The 20,716-nt window shown below is 52.6% G+C and overlaps 2 protein-coding genes across 3 annotated transcripts; both read left to right on the top strand.

Moving 5' to 3' along the window:
- Positions 1–5,157: 5,157 nt before the first annotated feature.
- Positions 5,158–11,196, top strand: LOC127060512 (translocon-associated protein subunit beta-like). Its single transcript, XM_050984182.1, has 6 exons — positions 5,158–5,246; positions 8,311–8,465; positions 9,349–9,447; positions 9,828–9,936; positions 10,093–10,170; positions 10,860–11,196. The coding sequence occupies exons 2-6, from the start codon at positions 8,311–8,313 to the stop codon at positions 10,968–10,970; spliced, it is 552 nt and encodes a 183-aa protein (XP_050840139.1). The 5' UTR covers positions 5,158–5,246; the 3' UTR covers positions 10,971–11,196.
- A 4,242-nt stretch (positions 11,197–15,438) lies between these two features.
- On the top strand, positions 15,439–20,109 carry LOC103824721 (cilia- and flagella-associated protein 45-like). Of its 2 annotated transcripts, XM_050984009.1 has the most exons (12): positions 15,439–15,550; positions 16,031–16,486; positions 16,653–16,780; positions 17,098–17,239; positions 17,579–17,749; positions 17,897–18,075; positions 18,211–18,340; positions 18,576–18,722; positions 18,868–18,981; positions 19,196–19,389; positions 19,543–19,767; positions 19,938–20,109. In XM_050984009.1, exons 2-12 carry the CDS (start codon positions 16,217–16,219, stop codon positions 20,014–20,016), a joined length of 1,779 nt encoding a protein of 592 aa, XP_050839966.1. In that variant the 5' UTR covers positions 15,439–15,550; positions 16,031–16,216; the 3' UTR covers positions 20,017–20,109. The 2 variants fall into 2 exon arrangements, with proteins under 2 accessions (XP_050839966.1, XP_050839965.1); XM_050984008.1 differs by having other exon boundaries at positions 15,546–16,486.
- The last annotated feature ends 607 nt before the right edge of the window (positions 20,110–20,716 follow it).

The raw sequence follows: 20,716 nt of genomic DNA, 5'->3' as shown, positions 1-20,716 counted from the left end.
CATTGATATTAAAACTGCTGTAGATGTGCAGAAATTGGTTGGTGCAATAGGCTGGCTTAGGCCATACTTGGGGATAACCAATCATCAACTGCAACCTCTGTATGACTTACTATCGGGGAGAACTTTCTCTACGGACAAGAGACATTTGACTGCTGCAGCAAAAAACGCTGTAGAATATATTGAATTGTCCTTGGCATCTAAATTTGTTACTCAGATAGATGTTTCTGTTGGTGTGCAATTATTTGTTTTGAGAGATCATGAAATACCATGAGGATTGTTATGTCAATGGAATTATGAATGGGAAGATAAATTGCATATTTTGGAGTGGATATTCTTCTTTCTGGTCTCAAAAAACTGCTCCAGGTCTACAATCTTTTTGCAGACATCATCATCAAAGGTCACAGACACTGCCATGAGATCTTAGGCCGTGATCCTGTAACTATTATCATACCAGTACAACAATGGTATTTTGAGTGGTGTTTCCAAAACAATCATGAGCTGCAATCTGCTTTATCTTCTTTTACAGGCCAAATAGAATATCATTTGCCTTCCCATCCAATTTTGTATTTTACTAAGACGGTTCCTTTTCAGGGGAAACAACTTTGTTTTTCAGTACCAGTGGAAGGCACAACAGTTTTTACAGATGGATCTGGAAGAATTGGAAAAGCTGCTGTAGCCTGGAAGAAAGATGACCGCTGGGAACATGAAGTGATAGTTCAACAAGGGTCTCCTCAGTTAATTGAACTTTGTGCAGTGTGTTTAGCATTTACTTTATTTCCTAGATCCATAAATATAGTTACTGACTCTGTTTATGTTGCTAATTTAGTGAAGCAGTTGTGCCGGGGTCTCTCCCTCTAGCTGGTCAGAGTCACCCCGAGAAAAGTTCGAAAGTCTCTTTTCCCAGCCCAGTGCTTAAAGTAGGAGTCAGAGCTCTTCATTTTTTCGGTCTCAAGGTTGTTTATTTATCTTATCTATAAAATTCTTTCTCCCTGTCCAGCCAAGATCCGTTCGGCAGGATAGTCAGAGGCACTCTGCCCACCCCCAGGGCAGTGTTATCTTTATATACTACAAACTACGTGTACAATATTTACAATTATTTTCCAATACCTATCATCTATATTAGACAGTGAGTTTCTACTTTAGACCAATCTAAAAGTGCCAACATCACCAGACAAGATGGAGGTAGAGAAAAAGAAGGCTCGACATGCCCAAATCCCTCCATCTTGTCACCAGAAACCCCTATACCAAAAATCCTAAAACCTACATTTACACCCTGTGAGTACTTTATTTTTATATTATCTAAACTGCCCTGGCTTTTATCTCTTCATGTAAAGGTGGTAAGTTGTTCCGTGGTTCGTAATCGAACCCGCTGGTGTTCTGGGCTGTGTGCCAGGGTCTCCGAGCCCCCTGGCAAGGGTCCCAGGAAACTCCAGACTCCCAGAGGGATGTCCTGAGTTCTGACATAGTTGGATCAAGTGTGTTGTATAATGTAAAGGAGAAACCATTATTTGTTATGTTGTTGAAATTGTGGACCGTTATTCGTAATCGAAAGTATTCTTATTTTATTATGCATATTCGTAGCCATACATCGCTACCTGGATTTTTTGTTAAAGGTAACGCCTATGTGGATTCCCTTGTGGCTGCCTCAGCAGTAAAAACAGTGCCTAATGTGTTACAGCAAGCTGTTCTATCTCACCAATTCTTTCATCAGGGTGCACAGGCACTATGGCAGCAATTTAAATTATCACATAGTGAAGCAAAGTCAATTATTTCTTTTTGCCCTGATTGTCACATGTCTCATGTTTCACAGTATTATGGTACTAATCCTAGAGGCTTACTCCCTTTGCAAGAATGGCAAACAGATGTTACAAAAATGCCAGAATTGGGCCATTTAAAGTATGTTCATGTCACAATTGACCCTTTTTCTCATGCCATGGTTGCCTCAGCATCGGCAGGTGAAAGAGCTCGGGATGTTATTCGTCATTTCTGTCATGCCTTTTCCATCTTAGGCATGCCATCACATGTAAAGATGGATAATGGCCCAGCATATGTTTCAAAGAAATTGCAAGTGTTTTTTCGTGCCCGGTCATTCTACTGGTATCCCTCAAGCTTCAACAGGCCAAGCAATTATTGAACAGGCCAAGCAATTATTATAGTGCTCATGGTGTGTTGAAGCGCCAGGTACAAAAACAAAAAGGGGGAATGCAGAAGGAGTCGCCTCAAGTGAGATTAGACAAAACCATTTACATCTTAAAATTTTGTGTCCTTTACCTAACTTACAAGTCTCTCCTATATTCTATCATTTTTCATCTTTAAATTCAAAACAGCCAAACTTTAAGAAAGGTATTAAGGTATGGGTGAAAGATTTAACCACGGGAAACTGGACTGGTCCAGTAGAATTAGTAACATGAGGAAGAGGATACGTGTGTGTTTTAACAGAAAATGGCCCTCGTTGGGTCTCTGCCTGTTGTGTCAAACCTTATTTGGAGCGCACAGAAAAGGACAGAATGAGTGGTTCTACAGTGGGAGAAAAATGAATAGGTAATTGTATTGGTTATTAGATAGATGGAAGCATGGACCCTCAAGGAATGTGGGGTAAAGATGGTAATCCAAGACAGAGTAAAGGAAGTTACAGCTTACGCCGAAAAATCAAAATATTAAATTAGTGGATGTCACTTTTGCTGCTTTTCCTTGAATTCTCTTATAAAGAGGTTGGTCGTATTGAGAAATGTGTCTTGTACCATTTCCTTTTGCAGGGCACCAACAGTCCCAAAATAGGGGAATTTAATGTACCTAAGGGAGAAGTGTTGCCTTTGCATAGGAATTGAATTAGTAGCTGAAGTCCTCACTTTGAGCAACTAGGTTGGTTGCCTGTTATGAGAGCAGCAACCAGCTGCAAGGTTAAGTAGACGCTACTTAGTTCTGAGTGGTGACTAGGAGGATGACTTGGTCTCTGTGTAGGAGAAGGTAATTTGATTAGAGGTGAAGGTGTCATTCTGCTACAAATGTGTCTTTGGAAATCGCAAAATCTGTAATGGTGTTTGAAGATCTGTCTTGATGTGCTTTGTTTGTATATGAACCTTAAGATTGTGAGGGTATGTGTTGTGAAGTTGGTAGAGGTTGGTTATTTGTAAGTAAATGAAGAATGGATCCTCCATCTGCTTGGATTTTTGCAAGGGCCCTGCAGAAGTCCCTAGCATTTGTATTTGCTGGTCAATTACAAAAAGGGGGAATTGTAAGAAAGACATTCTGTGCTGTTTTGTGAGCTAGCAAAGGCCTCCAGAAGATAAGGAAGTCCTATATCTCTCCTGCAGGAAGACACCAAGGTTGTCACCATGGATACAGGATGAAGGAGAGAAAGTTAGGAGATATGGACTCTGGCTAGCTCACAGAGTGACCTGGCTCCTCAGTAACCTACTGGGAACTTTGTTTCTCTTATAAGACCAATGGGCATTGAATGTGTATGCTGGATGGGTGTGTCTTGAAAAGTATAAAAGCAACGTTGCAAAAAATAAATCTCTCTCTTGCACCTTTTGATGGAGTCATGTACTTTTGTACCATGTCATACTCTATTGCGACAAGAAATTTGCAAATTTTACTGGATTTCTCCAAAACTAAAGCTGCCAGCAACACGGATCCTGCATGTCTTTAGAGCCCCACAGGCCACCTTTAAATTGATTGCCAGACCCTGTGGAAATGACTTATTTTTCCCATGAAAATTGTCTCTGTTTGTGGCCACTCACCTTGGCCAAGAGTGCGGTGCCAATCGAGAAATTTGCAAGCTTTTCTGGATTTTTCCAAAACTAAAGCTGCCAGCAACTAGGAGCCTGAAAGACCTTAGAGCCCCAAATGCCACCTTGAATCTGATACCCAGACCCTAGGGAAATGGTTCCTTTTCCCCACAAGGAGAATGGCCTCCTTTTGCGGACACTTGCTCTGGCAGACACTGCGGCATTCCATGCATGAAATTTGCAAACTTTGCTGGATTTCTCCAAAACTAAAGTGGCCAGCAAGTATTACTGTGGATGTCCTTAGGGCCCAAAAAACTACCTATGGGCTGATACCAGACCTTGGTGAAATGGTTTCTTTATCCCACAGAAAATGGCCTCTGTTTGTGAATGCTTGTACTGGCTGTGTGGAGTGCCAACCTGAAAATTCGCAAACTTTGCTGGGTTTCTCTAAAATTAAAGCTTACAGGAACTAGGAGCAAGCATTCCCTTAGAGCCCCACATGCCACCTCAGAGCTGATATCTAGACCCTGGGGAAATGACTTTTTTTTCCCATAAGGAAAATGGCCTGCTTTTGCAACCACTCACACTGGCTAATACTGAGCTGCAAGGTGAAAAATTTCACAAACTTTGCTGGATTTCTGTAAAACTAAAAACCCTTACTTAAAAACAGAGGCCAGGCAGAATTAAGGGAATAGAAATTGATCTATTTATCGAAGGGTCTTCACGTAAATTAAGGGCAGATGAAGCCTCTCCAAGGGGCTACGCCTAAAATGGAGGAGAGTCAAAAGCTTTTCAGACAGATACAAGTTTGGTCTACTTATATATCATTAGTTAATCCTCCAAATACAGCTTCAGGTAGTGAAGTCATATACCCCCAGTTCCACTTGAGGAGCAAAATCAGTAGAGAGGAGGGTCCTGAGGCCTTTCTTCCACCAGAGGTAATCTGCCTGAGAGAAACGGGCACAGGGGAGCTCTTGGGGCTTCCTGTAGTGCTGGAAACACCAACAGGTTTCTTATGCTGCCGGCTTTGCACTAGGGAGGTCGGGACACGTTCTGTTTCGCGGCAGCAGACGGCTGCAGCCTGTCTTCGGGGAGTGAGTCAAGCAGGAAGTTTTGAGTGCACGAAGGGAGACCCTGGGGTTCTGTGCACCTCATTCTTGAGGAATTTAGCTCTGCTCCTTCACTCCTTCCTCACTGCTTTACACATCCCTCACGGACGTGGGCCGATTGCTCGCGTGGCCAGAGCTACTTGTGGTGCCGAGAGACACCTGCGGCTCTTCTCCAGAGCGTTCCGTACGAGAGCCCGGCCCTGCACGGCCACCGCTACTTCCGCCACCACTCGGTAATGGGCAGCGCAGGAAGCGTGCCCTGCGCAGGCGCGGAGTCCCTGCGTGTGCACGGGTCTAGACTCCATTTCCCAGGGGGTATAGGGATTGCCTGAGTCGCGGTTCGTGTGCGTCATTTCCGCCACGGTGGCGCTGACTCGTCTTTGCGGCGTTGGTGGCGGGAGAGACGGTGAGGGGCGGGAGGCCCGGACCACCTGGAGGCCGTGTCCTCGGGCCTCGGGACGGAGCGGGGGGCGCTGGGAAGGGTCTGTAGGAAAGGGTCGCTCGTGGGCTCTGAGGGGTCAAGAAGGACCGGCCGGTTTCTGGCGCTGGAGCGTCAGAGTCGTGGTCTTCCGTGGGCAGGGTGGGTGAAACCGGGCGGTTCCCTGTTGAGAGGTGTCCTTGGTCCCCTCTGGGCCCCTGGGCTTCGTGCGTGGGCAGGAGTAGCCTGGGCTGTATGCGCTGCTGTGCGGCTGCAGGAGGGCACGACTGGGGGGAAGGAAGGGGCTTCTGGCACCCGCGCTAGGACGGGCTGGGCAGGCGGGTCCGTGCCAAGCCCGGGAGGTTCAGCGAGGCCAAGGGCAGGTGCTGCACCTGCATTGGGGCAACCCCAAGCACAAACAGGCTGGGGAGAATGGATGGAGGGCAGGCCTGGGAAGGATGTGGGGGCATGGGACATTGACAAGAAGCTCAGCATGCCGTGGCAACGTGTACAACGTGCACTGGGAGCCCAGAAAGCCAACGCTGTCCTGGGCTTATCCCCAACAGCGTGGGCAGCGTGTGAGGGGGGGATTCTGCCCCTCTACTCTGCTGAGACCCTCCCCGGCAGAGCTGCCTCCAGCTCTGGGATCCCCAGCACAGGGAGGACAAGGAGCTGGTGCAGTGAGCCCAGGGAGGCCACAGAGATGATCCAGGGGCTGCAGCCTCTCTGCTCTAGACACAGGCTGGGAGAGCTGGGGGTGTTGAGTCTGGAGAGGTGAGGATTCCAGGGAGACCCTAGAGCCCCTTCCAGGGCCTACGTGAGTTCCAAGAGAGTTGGAGAGGGACTTTGAACAAGGGCCTAGAGTGACAAAACAAGGCTTCCCACTGCCAGAGGGCAGAGTTAGATGGGATATTGGGAAGAAATTGGTGCCTGTGAGGGAGGTGAGTCATTGGCACAGGTTATCCAGAGAAGCTGTGGCTGCCCCGTCCCTGGAAGCATCAAAGGCCAGGTTGGATGGGGCTTGGAACGACCTGGTCTAGTGGAAGGTGTCCTTGCCCATGACAGGGGTGTGCAGTTGGTCTTTACAGTCCTGTCCAACCCCAAGCACCCTGTGGCTGTGGAAGGCAGAGGCCCTGATATTGAAGCAGTTTTTGCATTTAAAAGCCTCATCAAGTGTCCTCATTGGTCACATCTGTAGTTTTCCTGTTGTCTCCTTGTCCTCTCAGCAGGGTGGCTGCAGAGGCACTGTGTTTGGATAAGTCAGACCACGTGGCCTGAACCAGGGACGTGTGCAGAGGATCCTAAAAGCCACTGGAGGGAGTTGGTGGTTCTCAGTGGCTGGAAATAGGGAAGAATAATGTTGGAAGTGAGGAGCTGTGCTTTCCAGGAACTAATTCTGTTGTGTAAGACAGTGCTGGAAAGTTGCCAGTCTTTGCAAGGGCAACTAACCATTAGTTGCTAAAACTGATTGTCATGGTTTAAGCCTGGCACAATACCAGTGCCCCCACGAGAACACCTACTCCCCTGGCACCTACTGTGAGATATGATCAGAGACAGAGCAAAGCAGGCTCCAACTTAAGGTTAAAAGGAAAAAAAAAAAAAAGCATTTATTAACCTACAACTACAAAAGAAGACACACAAAACACAATAGAACATAAGATGAAAACCTTCCAAAATTCTTCCTCCTCCCCCCCACCAAATTTCCAATTTCATTGCCACCCTTCAGACAGTCAATTCTCAGTCTCTCGAGGAGAGAGAAGTCCCTCTTGCGCCACACGCCTTCCATGTCCAGTGCTCTCACCACTGCACATGGATCAGAGCTGCTTCTGGGGTTTTTCATTTTAAGGATACTTTGACCAGTTCCAAAGGGAGCACAGTCCTTCTCTTTTTGGGACACCTGTCCCCCCCAAATTTCACCCCCTGGGGCCGAGGGGTCTCTTGAACAGAGATCGTCTTCTTCTCTTCTTCGAGACGGAGGGCACCACCACCACCCTCCTCACCCGTCGTCTCTGTTCACTCCTCCACATCACTGCACTCTCTTGGCTTTGAGCCATCGCCTCCCCCTAGAATGCAGTCTCTGTGGCACAGAAACACCAGTGGTTCTGCCGTGGCTACACAAGAAAAGTCCAGCCCAAAGCCACTCCATCATCTCCTCCCACCTAGAATTTTCTTAACATCTTCTCAATTTCAACAGCTTCTCAATCTCATCAACTTCAGGAGGACTCAGCTTTTGCAAGGTTCTCATCTTCCTCAGAGGGGTTAAAAGTCCCGAGCTCTCTCTCTCTGCCGGTTTACTTCGTCAACTCCCACGCCTGTCTGCCCTGCTGGGCACCCCCCCCTTCTCCTTCACGCCGGGCCATTATCACAGGCACCACAGGCACCGGCTCTGTCTCTCTCTCCCTCGAAAGGGGGGGGGGGGGAATGGAGGATGGCTGCCTGAAGCCCTTGCGATGTTCTCCTCCACCCTTGGGCCCAGGCCTGTCCTACCTCTCTCTCTCTGGCCACATGGCTCCCCTCCCCCCCTGCCCAGCCAAAGGGGCCGAGCAGGGGGGGTCTACTCACTCTCAAGCGGGACTCCAAGAGGAAGTTCCCCTGGGAGATCACAGCTTTTAACCCCTGTGTTCTCAGAGGCGTATCCTGCCCTCAGTGGACAAACCAGGTGCCAATATTAAATCTGAACACTGATTGGATTGCCCACACCATCACAAAAAACTTCATTTCCTTTCAAACCACGACACTGATGAAACTGTTAATTACCAAAGCTTTTGCTCTGGAAGTTACTAGAAGGGGCTTAGTGATCTGAAAGCTTTGCCTGTTATTAAGATGTGCAGGGCCAGGGCTTGGACTTGATGATCCTTTCGGGTCCCTTTCGACTCAGGATGTTCCATATTCTGTAAAAGGGAGTGGTACTCGCCAGGGCTTTGAAAGGGGAGAAGACTGTGAACTTTTCTTCCATGGCTGCAGATCTGAGACTCTGCTGTGCCAATTCTTACATCCTCACAGGCAAGTTCAGAGATTTCAGATGAGCAATTCCATTTCTTTGTGTTTCTAGATGAAGCTCCCTCTTCTTGCCGTGTTTGCCCTGGTGTCTGTGGCTCACTGTGAGGATGGTGCCAGGCTCCTGGCCTCCAAATCCCTGTTAAACAGATATGCAGTGGAGGGCAAGGACTTGACTTTGCAGTACAACATCTACAATGTTGGCTCCAGGTAAGCCCTGTCCAGGCTTCAGTACTGACCACGAGCAAATGCTCTCTGTGTGGCTGCATGGTACAAGGCAATTTCTGAGCTCTGTGATGTGCTGTTGCTTTTGCTCCTTCTAACTCTGAGCTTTCCAGCAATGCCTGAAGGATTGACCCTGAAATTTGCCTATTCCTTCCTCTTCCATTGTCCCTGCGTTCACCTCATGGCTGCTCAAGCTGTCAGTCCAGCATGGTGGTTCCTGTGGTGTCCTGTGACACTCTGTTCCCCACTCAGGCAGCTCCCTTTCTTGGCTTTGTGAAAATTCCTTTTTACTATCAGGACTTAACTAAGGACCTGTCAAAGATAAAACAGGACTTCCACCATGCTGATAAAAAGCTTCATTTGCAGAATGAAAAGCTGACTGAACAAAATGCAGGACACTATTAAAGGGCTTTGAGATTTTTGTTTTTTAGATTTTTTTTTTTAAGGCAGAGTATTGCATACTGAGTGCAGTACTGCTAACAGAAGACTATATGGTGCTGTAATGTTGAATTGATACAACATTACTGAGATCCTGTAATTTTATATGTGGGATTTGGTTATTATTTAGGCCAGCATGTGTATCCATGGGATGGTATCTGAAGTTCAGGAAACTGCCAAATCTTGTGGAAAAAATGATGTTTTTCCTGTCCTTGGGGTTGTTTCTCTCAGCTTTGCCTTCCTCCCTCTGCAGTCTCCCTTTAAGACACCTCAACTCTCCTCCCCATCTTATACTGGTGACATTTCATCTCTGAAAAATCAGTTCTTCCATTTGGTCAAGATATAACTGCCAGTGCACTTTGCTGCAGAGCCTGTGAGCAGATGGCAAAGCTTAAGATTCCTGTCTCATCCCTCTCTTTGTTGTGCTCGGTGCTGCCCTAGATGTGGAGCTGTCAGATGATTCCTTCCCCCCAGAAGACTTTGGCATCGTCTCTGGCATGCTCAGCGTCAAGTGGGACAGGATTGCTCCGTATCTTTTCATGTTTTGAAATTTCTCCCAACTCTCCTTCTTGCCCCTGAGCATCCTGCAGCTTCATCCTATCTTCATCTGCTGTCCCTGAATTCCTTCCAGAGCCTGGACAGGGTGCCGAATCCAAACCCCTCCTCTTCTGGATGGTGCAGTGTAAAAACAAAGTTCCTTGCAGACAGGACCAGGTCCTGGGGTAGTTCCTCTGCCTGTGGAGGAACAGCTGGGACAGCCTTGGGTGGGTCTGGCTGTCTGTGACCACAAGCACTCAGATCTGCCAGCAGCACTGACTTTTGCACCTGGCTCCTGGTTGCTCTTTCCCATCTCCTCCCTTTTCTTCCTGGGATGAAATACAGCAGTGTTCCTTAACATCCAGCTCCCAGAGCCAGCAACGTGTCCCACACCGTGGTTCTACGACCTCTCAAGGCTGGGTACTTCAACTTCACCTCTGCCACCATCACGTACCTGGCACAGGAGGGTGCCCAGGTGGTGGTAAGTGGCTGATTTATGGGATCCCTGCAGACACACCTGACCACGCTCCCGGAGCTGCTTGGTCGAGGTGATGCATGTCTGTGTTGCTCTCACCCTGCCCAGTTCTGGAGCGAGCAGGAAAGGTGGCAAAGCCTGTCTTTTCCCTGCCTTTTCCAGGTTGGCTTCACCAGTGCTCCTGGGCAGGGAGGAATCCTGGCTCAGCGTGACTTCAATAGGAGGTTCTCCCCTCACTTTGTGAGTACCTTTCAATTGACAGTGGAAAAGTGCACACCAAAAGTGCACTGGGCTGCAGCCCAGTGTGGTGGCTTCCTGCTCGCACATGGTGTGTGTGGCTTCCCCTGCAGTCACCTGGAGAGCTCCAGAGGGAGCTGGAGGTAGTTCCTGTCAGTTCTCCAGAGGACTATCACAGAAGCAGCTGAGTTTCCATCCCAGCTCCCTCTGTGAAGGAGCTGTACTGTGGCATTTGAGGCAGAAAATCAGAGAGTAGAATCTTAGAACCTCCTATGCTGGAAGGGACCCACAAGGATTGTGGAGTCCAACTCCTGGCCCTGCACAGGACAACCCCAGGAATCCCAGCCATGCACCTGTCAGCCCTATCCAAACTCCTTGAGCTCTTGTGAAGCTCGGTGCTGTGACCACTTTCCTGGGGAGCCTCTTGCAGTGCCTGGGAGAGCATCCTCTGGGAGAAAGAGCCTTTTCGTAATATCCAGCCTTAATGTCAGCTGTCCTGACACAGCTGTGGGCGCTCCCTCGGGTCCTGTCACTGGTCACTGAGGGCAGAGGTCAGCGCCTGCCCCTCTGCTTCCCCATGTGAGGAAGCTGCAGACAGTGTGAGGTCTCCCTCTCCTCCTCTGACTTCATTGCTCAAAGGCTCCCCTGGCCTGGATTGTTTTGACTTTTCTCTTAACAATTTCTCCCTCTAGCTGGACTGGGCGGCATTTGGTGTGATGACCCTGCCCTCCATCGGCATCCCCCTGCTGCTCTGGTACTCGAGCAAGAGGAAGTATGACACCCCCAAGAGCAAAAAGAACTGAGCAGAGTCCAATGCCAGCAGCAGCCCAGAGCTCGGGAAAGGACACCCCCAAACCCCCAAGAACAGTGGCTGGGTCAGGATGGTGCCATCCCCTGCGAGGTGCTGCCTGCATCCTGCTTCAGCCCTCTGGGCAAAGGATTCGGTGGCTGCAGCAGCAGTTGTGAGGTATCCTCTGTGTTCTAATGGAGAAACAAGCAAACAGAAAAAAGACAACCAGAAGTCCCAAACTACCTTGTCCAGCCTCTTTGGAGGCAGAGCCCCTCTCTCCTCTGCAGCTGCAGCAATCTGAGCAGCACAGCATGTTAGTGCCCAGAGGGGCCTGCCTGTGGTGCTCTGCCCCCTCTGCTGCCTCCAGCTCCCATTTGCCTGCTGCAGTTTTCTGCAAGGTGTCATATCTCAGGGTCCCCTCCAGGTGCTGCCTGCCCCATGGGACAGAGATTGCTCTGGTGACCCCACAAACCTGATTTGATAGAGGATGTCACAGCTGCTGCTTTGTCCTGTTGATCCTGTTCTCTGACCCACCAGCCTGCCCAAGTCCATGATGGGCTTGTAAAGCCATGAGGGTGGAGTGCAGGGAGGAGGATCAGGGTTAAATTCCTCAAAAATCAGGTGCACAGGTTGGGAAACTCTGCCTGCACTGGGGATGCTCTGCTTAACTACACCCACCTACAACCCTCTCCCCTAGACAGGCTCCAGGTTTCTGCTGACATCAGGATCAGGACATGTTCTCTCTGCCATCAGCTCATTTCCTGTGCCATTCTCTGACCCTCTGTCCCTTTGGATGACACTGAACCACCCAGGACACAAAATGGCCATTGGTGGCTGAGGAGGGCCAAGGGCCCTGCTAAGAGGGGACGCGAGCCCGGGGCACGGGCTCAGTTTGTTCCAGCAGCAGCTGTATCCAGCAATTCCAGTCTGCAGGAGGGGACTTTGCTTAGGCATGGAGCCAAGGGTGGGGAGCTGAACCACAGCAGCCTCACCAAGCCTCACTGTGTCTTGGGCCACTACAAGGCCCTGGGGGGCTCCTCCTTCTTGTTTTCCATAATTCCCAGGCCCGGCAGACATGCAGTATTGTCCCTCAAATGCTTGTGGCTGTGTCTGGGGTCTTCCTACTGCAAGACTGAAGTTCTCATGTTTGTGGGGAACCCTTTTAGAATTGTTCTTCCAGCCCTGTGTTCCCCCTCCAGCAGCACCTGTACCAGCATCTGCAGCATCAGCCAGTCTGAGGGACATGGGACCTGTCACACCTGATGTCACCAGTGACCACCCATTGGGTAACATCCTGCACACTGGAATGCTCTGGGACGTCCCCAGAGCAGGGGACCCACTCTGGTCACACCAGCAGAAGACCCATGAAGCTGAGCTCACCCAGAACCCTTGGGGTCACATGGGTGCCAGGTTGGGGACACATATTCCCCTCACCATCTGACACTCTCATGGTGGGGGCTGAGCCCACTGCCAGGTCGGTCACACATGTAGGTGCCTCTCTCAGTGACAGCGAAGTTGTCGTGTCCCTCCTGCCCCCAGTACCCCCCCAGCCTTGTACCAGGTGGTGGCACTGGTGGTCTCTTGAGTGCTGACAGGTCAGTGTCACCCAGTCCCACAGCACCAGCATCCAGGGAGGCTCCACAAGGAGCTGGGTGGTCGGGGTGCCTGTGGGTGACAGGGGACACCAGCCTGCCAGGGCCAGCAGCAGGGCTGGGGACAGTGGGGTGGGGACATGGCATCCTCTGAGGACTCACTAGCAAGGCTGAGGGTCTGGGTTGGAAGGGAGAAGGGACAGGGCTGGGTGGGGGTGGCACTGTGGGGACAGAGGCACGAGGGCATGGGGTGTCGGGGTTGTCCATAAGCTGTCCTTGTGTGGCACAGACCCCTTAGAGACAGGGACACTACGGCCACCCCATAGTGAGGCAGGGCATGGGGACACTGTAGACACCCCTGAAATGGGGACACTATGACCACCCTGTACTGTCACAGGTCACCCCCACCAGCCCCCTGATGCTTCCCCAAATCCCTGTCCCACCATTAATGTCCCCACCTTCCTGCCCCTACAGCCCCGGTCACCTCACACACAGGCTCCACTGGCACTTAAGGGAACCTGCAGTCCCCCTGTGCCAACTTCCCTCCCTATCCCAAGAGCACATGGCCCGTGCCCAGGGTGCTCACCCCATAGGAGCAGTGCCACCTTCCCAGCCATTCCAGTGTCCCCAGCCATGTGGACTGGCTGTGACTCACTGCTCTGGCCACTGCTCCCCTGGGTGGTGACTCTTGAGATGAAGAGGAAGGAAGCGAGGTCACATCTTGTCCCCACGTGTAGGTCGCCCTTGGTGAGGGCAGGGTGGGTACCTTTTGGGTCATGGGGGTGATGGTGGGACATGTTGGGGGCACGGTGTTGGCTGAATTTGGAGGCTGAGGTGGTGTAGGGAGCCAGTGATGGGTGTCCAGGGGAATGGGGTTCCTAGGGATGGGGTCTCATGGGAATGGGGGTCCCAGTGGTTGTGTGGACTCAGATGTGGGTATGAGGGTCCCAGAACAACATGGCCTCCAGGGATTTGTGATCATGGTGTGAGGGCTGAGGGATGGGGATGCCAGGGGAAAGGAGGGACCCCTGTGAGAATGGAGGTCCTGGGGGAATCAAGGGAAGGGGTGTCGCAGAATCTGTAGTTACTGGGATGGGGTTCCTTGGGAATGGAGATCCTGAGGAATTGCAGTGCAGGGTTGGGGGGCCCAGGAAAGGGGAGACAGAAGGAAATGAGGTCCCATGGTTGGGGTCCCAGGGAAATGGGGGTGCCAGGGATGGGCAGTGGTTGGGTGGGCCCGAGTCACAGCTCCTTCCCTGGGCACCTCAGATTTTGGGGTGACCCAGGGCCTAGCACTGCCTCCCTGGAGTGCTTGTTTCCTGTGCATGCGTCACATGGGGGTCCTGGGTAGCTCTGCCTCTGCCCTCCTGTGCCCTTGTCCTTCTCTTTATTTCTCCTTTTTAATTTTTCCTCAATATTGTGCCATGTCCCTGCTCCTCTGGTTCCTGTCTCAGCAATTCCAGGGAGCACCTGAGCAGGGAATGGGTTGGGGATACCCAGGGGAGGGGGAAAATGGGGAGAGGTGGTGCAGGGAAGGGTGGGGAGGCCATGGGGGATGGAGGTGTTGGGCTGTGCCCCCTCAACACTTTCTTTTTCCTGGACAAGAAGGAAGAGGCTGGTTGTGCTGAGAGTCAGAAGGGAAAGGGGAGTGGAGTCTGTCCTGTGGGGGGGGGTCACATCCAGGGGGGTCCTATCCTGTGAGGTCCCTGTTCTGGGGGAGACCAGTCCAGGGAGGACACATCATGCCATGGGGGGTCCTGTCCCAGGGAGTGGTGGTGCCACCTGTTGAAGAAGGTGGGAACCCTGTCTATCCAAGGGTGGGGCCAGCCATGGCCCATCCCCACTGCACAGGGATGGCCATTGCCCAGCCCTGCTCTGCCCAGCCCCAGGTGGCAGCCAGGACCTCAGGGTCCCTCCCTGCCCCCTTGGCTTTGATTCTGGCAGCTTTAGACCTGCTGCAGAGGTGGGCAGAAAAGGCCTGCCCATGGTTTGCTCAGCCCTGCAAGAAGCACAAAACCCAAAGTGAGCCCAAGCAGTGGCTCTGGGAGAGCCTTTGATGGTTTTTCAGAGCAGGGCTGGCTGGAAACCCCCCATGCAAGGGTAGCTGTTGGGGAACCAGTGTGGAAATGCAGCAATTGATCATTTGTTCCCTCTTTCCAAGGGACTGAGAACCACAAAACTACTGAAATCCCACAACACTCTGCTCAACAGCCTGACCTGGACTCTGCTCCTCCTTCCTGCTTCATCCTGCACCCACCGCAGCCACTCTCTCACTGCCCTCCACACCTGGATGGGGAGAGAAAATTGAGCAAAGGGTTCCTGGGTTGAGTCAAGGAGCAGGAGAGATCACTCATCAAATCCTGTCACGGAAATGCAGGCTCAGAATTAGCAATACGAATTGAATATTTTGCTGACAAAATCAGAGCAGGATAAGAAGTCAAATAAACCCTTCAAAACACCTTCCCCCCCACCCCAAACTCCTTCCTGGCTCTCCCTCCAATGGTGCAGGGAGATGGAAACGGGCCCCGGGCAGTTCAGCACAGGTTGTTTCTGCCGCTGCTCAGCCAGAGTAGTTGCAGTCCTTGCACTCCTCTGCCAAGGTGGGGTCCCTGCCTTCCACGGGAGTTTCTTCTCCAGGGATTTCTCCAGCGGGAATCCTTCCTGAGGTCTGCTGCTTTGCCCCAGCTGCTCCAGGCTGGGGCCCTTCCTTGCCCGGGCTCAGTGCCTCAGGAACTGCTCAAGTGGGGACTTCCCATGGGCTCACAGCCCCCTTCAGGGATCCTCTGCTCAGCCGGAGGCTCCTGCAGGGTGGCCAGGGGGATGTCTGTTCCCCGGGGACCTCCACAGGCTTCAGGCAAATATCTGGAAACCCTCATGCCCCTCCTTCCTTCCTGCAGGGCTGTTCCTCTTGCAGCCTCGGAGTGAAAACCACATTCACTCTCCTGTGAAAATTTGAAAAGTTTAATAAAGGACAATAGGGGACAAGGACCATAAAGCAAAGGTTGGCACTCAACCAAGCGCACACTGTTCTCTTTGGGGATACCCCTTAAATACCTTTTCCCTTATATCAGCCTGTTGCATATTCATAGACCTTTATGCATAGTAAACTTTTCCCCCAAACCAGTTTACATGTTCCAAGAATTGTTCAGCATATCTCCTCCTTGGATCCGCCTTTTTAGAGCATGCGTATTCCTGGGTTGTGCTTTTAGTCCTTTTTTATCATCATCGTCTTCAGTTTTGGGCCTTGGTCCACTCTGTCTTCAGACAGTGAGTGCTGATAGTTGGCATCTCTGTAGCAGGTGTCCTCATCCTTTGTTCACTGGATGTTATGCAATCCAAGCAGGCATTTTAACACAAGCATACTTTTATCAGCTATTTCACTACTATGTCTAAGATTAATTAATACCAGAAATAAAAATGATATCTTTATAACAAAGTTACTTTCACATCCCACATATAAAATCCATTTTAATATTTGCAGAAAGCCAATATTATAATATGTATCTATAACACTCGGGCTCCTCTTGGTTGCTGCAATATCATCTCTTCCTTCCCTTGGATTTGTCCCTCCCAGCTCTCGGAGCTTCTGCACCAACATACCCCATACCCCATCCCCCATCTGCTGCAGGACATCCTGTGAGTCCTGGGAGCTGTGGGGGGCGCTGCCATGGCAACAGTCGGTCCCGACATGTCTCGACAGTGGCTTTGGGCACGTTGTCACAATCGGTTCAGACACATCCCAACCGTTGGTCCCGTCACATTGGGATGCCGGCTCCAGGACATTGTCACACCTCCCACACTCTATGACAACGCCATGGCAGCTGTGCCTACCGGCTCAAAATCTCGGCCCCTCCGTCCCGGAGACTCCTCCCCGGGGTCCCTTCTCCCACGCCGTCGGCAGCTTCGCCCACCAGGACTTCAGTCCCTCCTTCCCAAGGTCTGCCCCCGGTCCTCCTCGGACCCCCACCCCCTCCGGCCCCTTTCGGTAGTGCCCACAAGGGCATGTCCCGACTGAAGGTCCAGAGCTCCTCCCAGGATCAGCTGGTGTCCAGGGAGCACTGAGTGTGGGGATTTCGGATACCTCATATTGTCCTTTCCCACAGGTCAAGGGCTCCAGCAGTCCCATTGTGATCCTTCATGATGTGCCCAAACAGCCTGAATCACAGCCCTCTGTCAGATACAAACCAAAGACCACCAGAATCATCACCAGGGACCTGATCCGGGACCTCATGTAAGGCTGTGCCCAAGCCCTGAGGGGTTTTGGGGGAATGGGTGTCAGTGCAGCATCCCAAAATCTCTGGGGAGCAGGGATTGGCAGTGTGCCCTGCCCACCCCCGGGGATCCTGCCCCCTGCATCTCAGCCTGGTGCCACTTTCACCACACTTTCCCTTCCTGCCTCACCCCAAAACAGGAGAACCAGGTCCCCACGGCTTCCCCAGCACTTCCCACACTGATCTAGGCTGGCTTGGTGGCTGAGTGGGCAGCTCAGGGAGCACAGGGAGCTGTTGGGGTCTCTGTTCCACTGAGTTCTCTTCCTGTGCTCCCCAGCATTCCCCAGGAGAAGCCCCAATCATGTCTCATCATTGAGGAAAAGGAATATGAGAGGATCAAGGAATCAGCTCGAGCCCTGACTGAGGTGGAGCGTTGGAACAGGCTGAAGACTCTGGGAGCCAGACAGGATGCTGCTTTTGTAGGCATTTCTCTTCCTGCTTCCCCTTTTCCTGCTCCCTGGCAGGCTCTAGGGGTGGTGGTTTCAACCCTTTTGTCCCGAATGTTTTGGGGAACAGGGGAGGCTGCAGAGCTCAGGGCTCCTCTGAGACCTCATGCAGCATCCCTGAAATTGTGCCCAGCACTGCCAGCCTTCCAAGGGCAGGGGGTGTCTGCCCAGAGGTGTGGGGAGGGGTGCCCATGGCTGTGCCAGAGCCCCAGGAGCCCAACACGTCCCCATGCAGTGTTAGGAATGTGACACCTGAAGTGTGACCCCTGTAAGCCCTTGGGAAGGATTGGGCAGTGCTCTTTGTCCCCACAGGAAGCCCTGAAAAAGGCCCAGATCGAGGAGCAGAGAAAGGCAGAACTGGAGGACAAGAGGGACCTTTGGAGAGACGTGGAGGAGGAGCTGCAGCAAGAGGAGCAGAAGCTGCTGCAGCGGGCGACAAGGATGAGGCTGGAGCAGGAGGAAGACATGCGGGAACTGAATGCGGTAGGGCCGGCGCTCCCCTCTGTCACCTGGCACTGCTGAGCCTCCCCTGCTCCTCATGCTCCCAGGCTCTTCCTCTCCTTCCCCGGCCCTCCCTGCTCCCTGTGTCCCACTGTGGCTCTGAGCCACAGACACCTCTTGTCCCCACAGCTGTTCCTCAATGCCAAGTGCAACATGATCCGGGACAAGCAAGTCCTGGAGAAGCAGATGATCCACAAGGAACTGGCGGAGGAGGAGAAGCGCCTGGACAAGATGATGGAAGTGGAGCGGGAGAAGGGCATGGAGGTCCAGGAGGAGCTGGAGCGCCAGAGGAAGCAGGAACTGATGAGGTGGGCAGAAGGCTCCCTCTTTCCCATAAGGGCATTTGGCCCATTTCCAACCACACCAGCCCTGTCCATGCCAGTGTTCTGATAATGGGGAGCAGGATGGAGCCACAGGAAACCCTTCTGTTCTCGTGTTCCCAGAGCTCGGCAGGGCATTGTGAAACAGATGGAGCAGAATGCAGAGGAGCGGGCACTGAGGGCAGAGGAGCTGTACCAGGAGGGCCAGAGGCAGCTGGAGCGACTGGAGCAGATGAAGAGAGAGGATCGGAAGGTGGGAGCAGGGAATGGGGTTGCAGGGAGGTTTCCACCTGGCTGCAAAGGGATTGGCAGAGCTGGATCAGCCACACTCAGGGACTGGGGACAATAGCCAGCAGGATCAGAGTTCTGGTCCCTTGGGGACGACATTGTGACATTCCAGGGAGGTGGTCCAAAGCCTGCCTGCCCTGAGTGACGAGGATGAAAGATCACTTGGCTTGGTGGTTTCCAACCCTGCATGGCATTTCCAGGCCTGGGAGCAGAAACAGGAGCGACTAAAGCAAATCCATGCTGATATTAAACGTTTCAATGTGGAAAGCCAGAGGCTGAAGGATCAACAGCAGGAGCAGGAGAGGCTGGAGGATGAGCGGGTGCTGGAGCAGCAGCGGCAGAAGGCTGTAAGAACAGCAGGCTCCTGATGGGGTGGGCAGGGGCTGCAGGATCTGTCCTCAGGCTCTGTCCCATCCTGGGGCTCTGTCCCATTCTGGGGTTCTGTCCCACGCTGGGACTCTGTCCCACACCCTGGGGCTCTGTCTCCTGTAGGAGCGCGAGGCTGCCTTGGAGGCGGAGCAGCAACAACTGCGCCAGGAGAAGGAGAAGGAGCTGGCCCGGCTCAGGGCCACACAGGAGCGGGCCCAGGACTGGCAGGCAGAGCAGGTGAGTGGCCCAGGAACAGGTGGTGTGCTCCTCTGCCACCGTCCCTGTCCCCAGACGGGCAAAAGGGCAGTGCCCCTGGATGTGGGGGGTTCTGTAGGACCAGCCCCTGGAGCCAGGGGATGGCCTGGAGAGGTGCTGGCAGAGCCAAAGCCACAGCCAAGGGCTTCCATAGCTGTGCCTGAGGGAAGCCCAGCACTGTCCCGTATTTGGGCAGGATGCTCTGAGGGCCAAGAGGAACCAAGAGGTCGCAGACTGGGAATGGCGGCGGCAGGAGCTGGAGAAGGCGCGGAAGAAGGCTGAGCTGGAGCAGCAGCTGAAGCAGGACCGGCTGGAGCAGGTGGCCCAGAAGGAGCAGTACCTGGCCATGCAGGTGCAGCAAGACCGCCAGGAATTCCAGAGGGTGCTCAGGTGAGGCACACAGGACTGAGGGATGGCTGAGGTGGTGGCCAGGGGGCTCCCAGTTCCAGCTGGTGGCTCTGGGGGCTCCAGTGCCAGCCCAGGTTCTGTGCCGGGTGTGGGGGGCTGTGTCAGGGTCTCTGAGCCAGCCCGGCTCTCCCGCAGGGCCCATCAGGAGCAGCTGGAGCGGGAGAAGCTGGAGCAGGAGCAGAGGGAGCTCCGGCAGCGCGCCCATGCCGAAGATCTCCGGCGGCAGATCCAGGAGCTGCAGCAGCGGCGGCAGAGGGAGCGGGCGGCTGTCATTGAGGAGGGCCAGCGGCAGCAGCAGGAGGTCCGGCAGCGCAGCCAGCGCCTCGCCCAGTTCAGGCAGCAGAAGCTGCAGGAGTTCAGGTCAGAGGCTGCCAGTGCTCCTTCCCTGGGCTCCTTGGGCTCCCCGAGTCCTTCCTGGTGTCGCAGCCTGGCCCACCTCCCAGCTTCCTCTGCATCCTCAGCAAACGGGACCTGCTGTGGGGCTACAGTCCCAGATCCATCGAGAGCCTGATGGATTCTTTCTTTTGCAGAGCCACTGGAATGCCTGAAAAGTACTGTGCCCAGGTGGAGCGCAAAGCCCAGACCCAAGCCAGCAGAGCCCCCTCCTAGGCCTAGCCCCACCAGGAACCAGTTCCAATTCCCCACGGATTTGGGGTTCTGTTTGCATTGACTAGATTTTCCAATAAACTATGTTTTTGAGAAGATGGTGTTTTCCGTCCTTCCCTGGCCTCAGGGCTGTTTTAGAGGAGCTGCCCACAGGGCTGGAGGAGCCTTGAGGTTCCTTGTCCCAGCTGTCCTACTCTGGGGTTGTGTTATGGGTTTAGTCTTATCAGTGAAATTTTTCATCTGAAATATGCTGGAAGAAAGAGGGAGTGATGACCCATGGATGGATGGCAGGTGAGTAAGTTAACAAAAGAAGTGGGTGATCGCTCTGTCTGACCACCTGTTATAAACAATCCAGACCCCAAGTGGGAATGAGTTATAGAAGTTTTACTGAGAACACAAAAAATCAGCAAAGCAAAAGGGACAGTGCTTGGGAGCATGGCAAAATGCCAGAGGCTCATGCACAAAAATAGTGGGTCAGTCTTTTATACCTGATATTGCATCAGCTTTATGTGCATTTATGCATATTCCCTGACTGGGAAAGACTGGCAGAAACACTCCATTCTAAGTGGCCCCGATGCCCCATAGATCCTGGGCATTGACTACCTCTGAAACAGGTACTTTGAAAACCCAAAGGGAGGTCGATGGGCTTTTGGAATCGCTGCTGTGGAAACAGAAGGAATTGAGCAACTGAACACCTTGCCTG

The sequence above is a fragment of the Serinus canaria genome, chromosome 25 (genome assembly GCF_022539315.1).
Source record: "Serinus canaria isolate serCan28SL12 chromosome 25, serCan2020, whole genome shotgun sequence".
Lineage (NCBI taxonomy): Eukaryota > Metazoa > Chordata > Aves > Passeriformes > Fringillidae > Serinus > Serinus canaria.
Note: the sequence above shows the minus strand (reverse complement) of the source record. Positions and strands in the feature narration are given on the sequence as shown.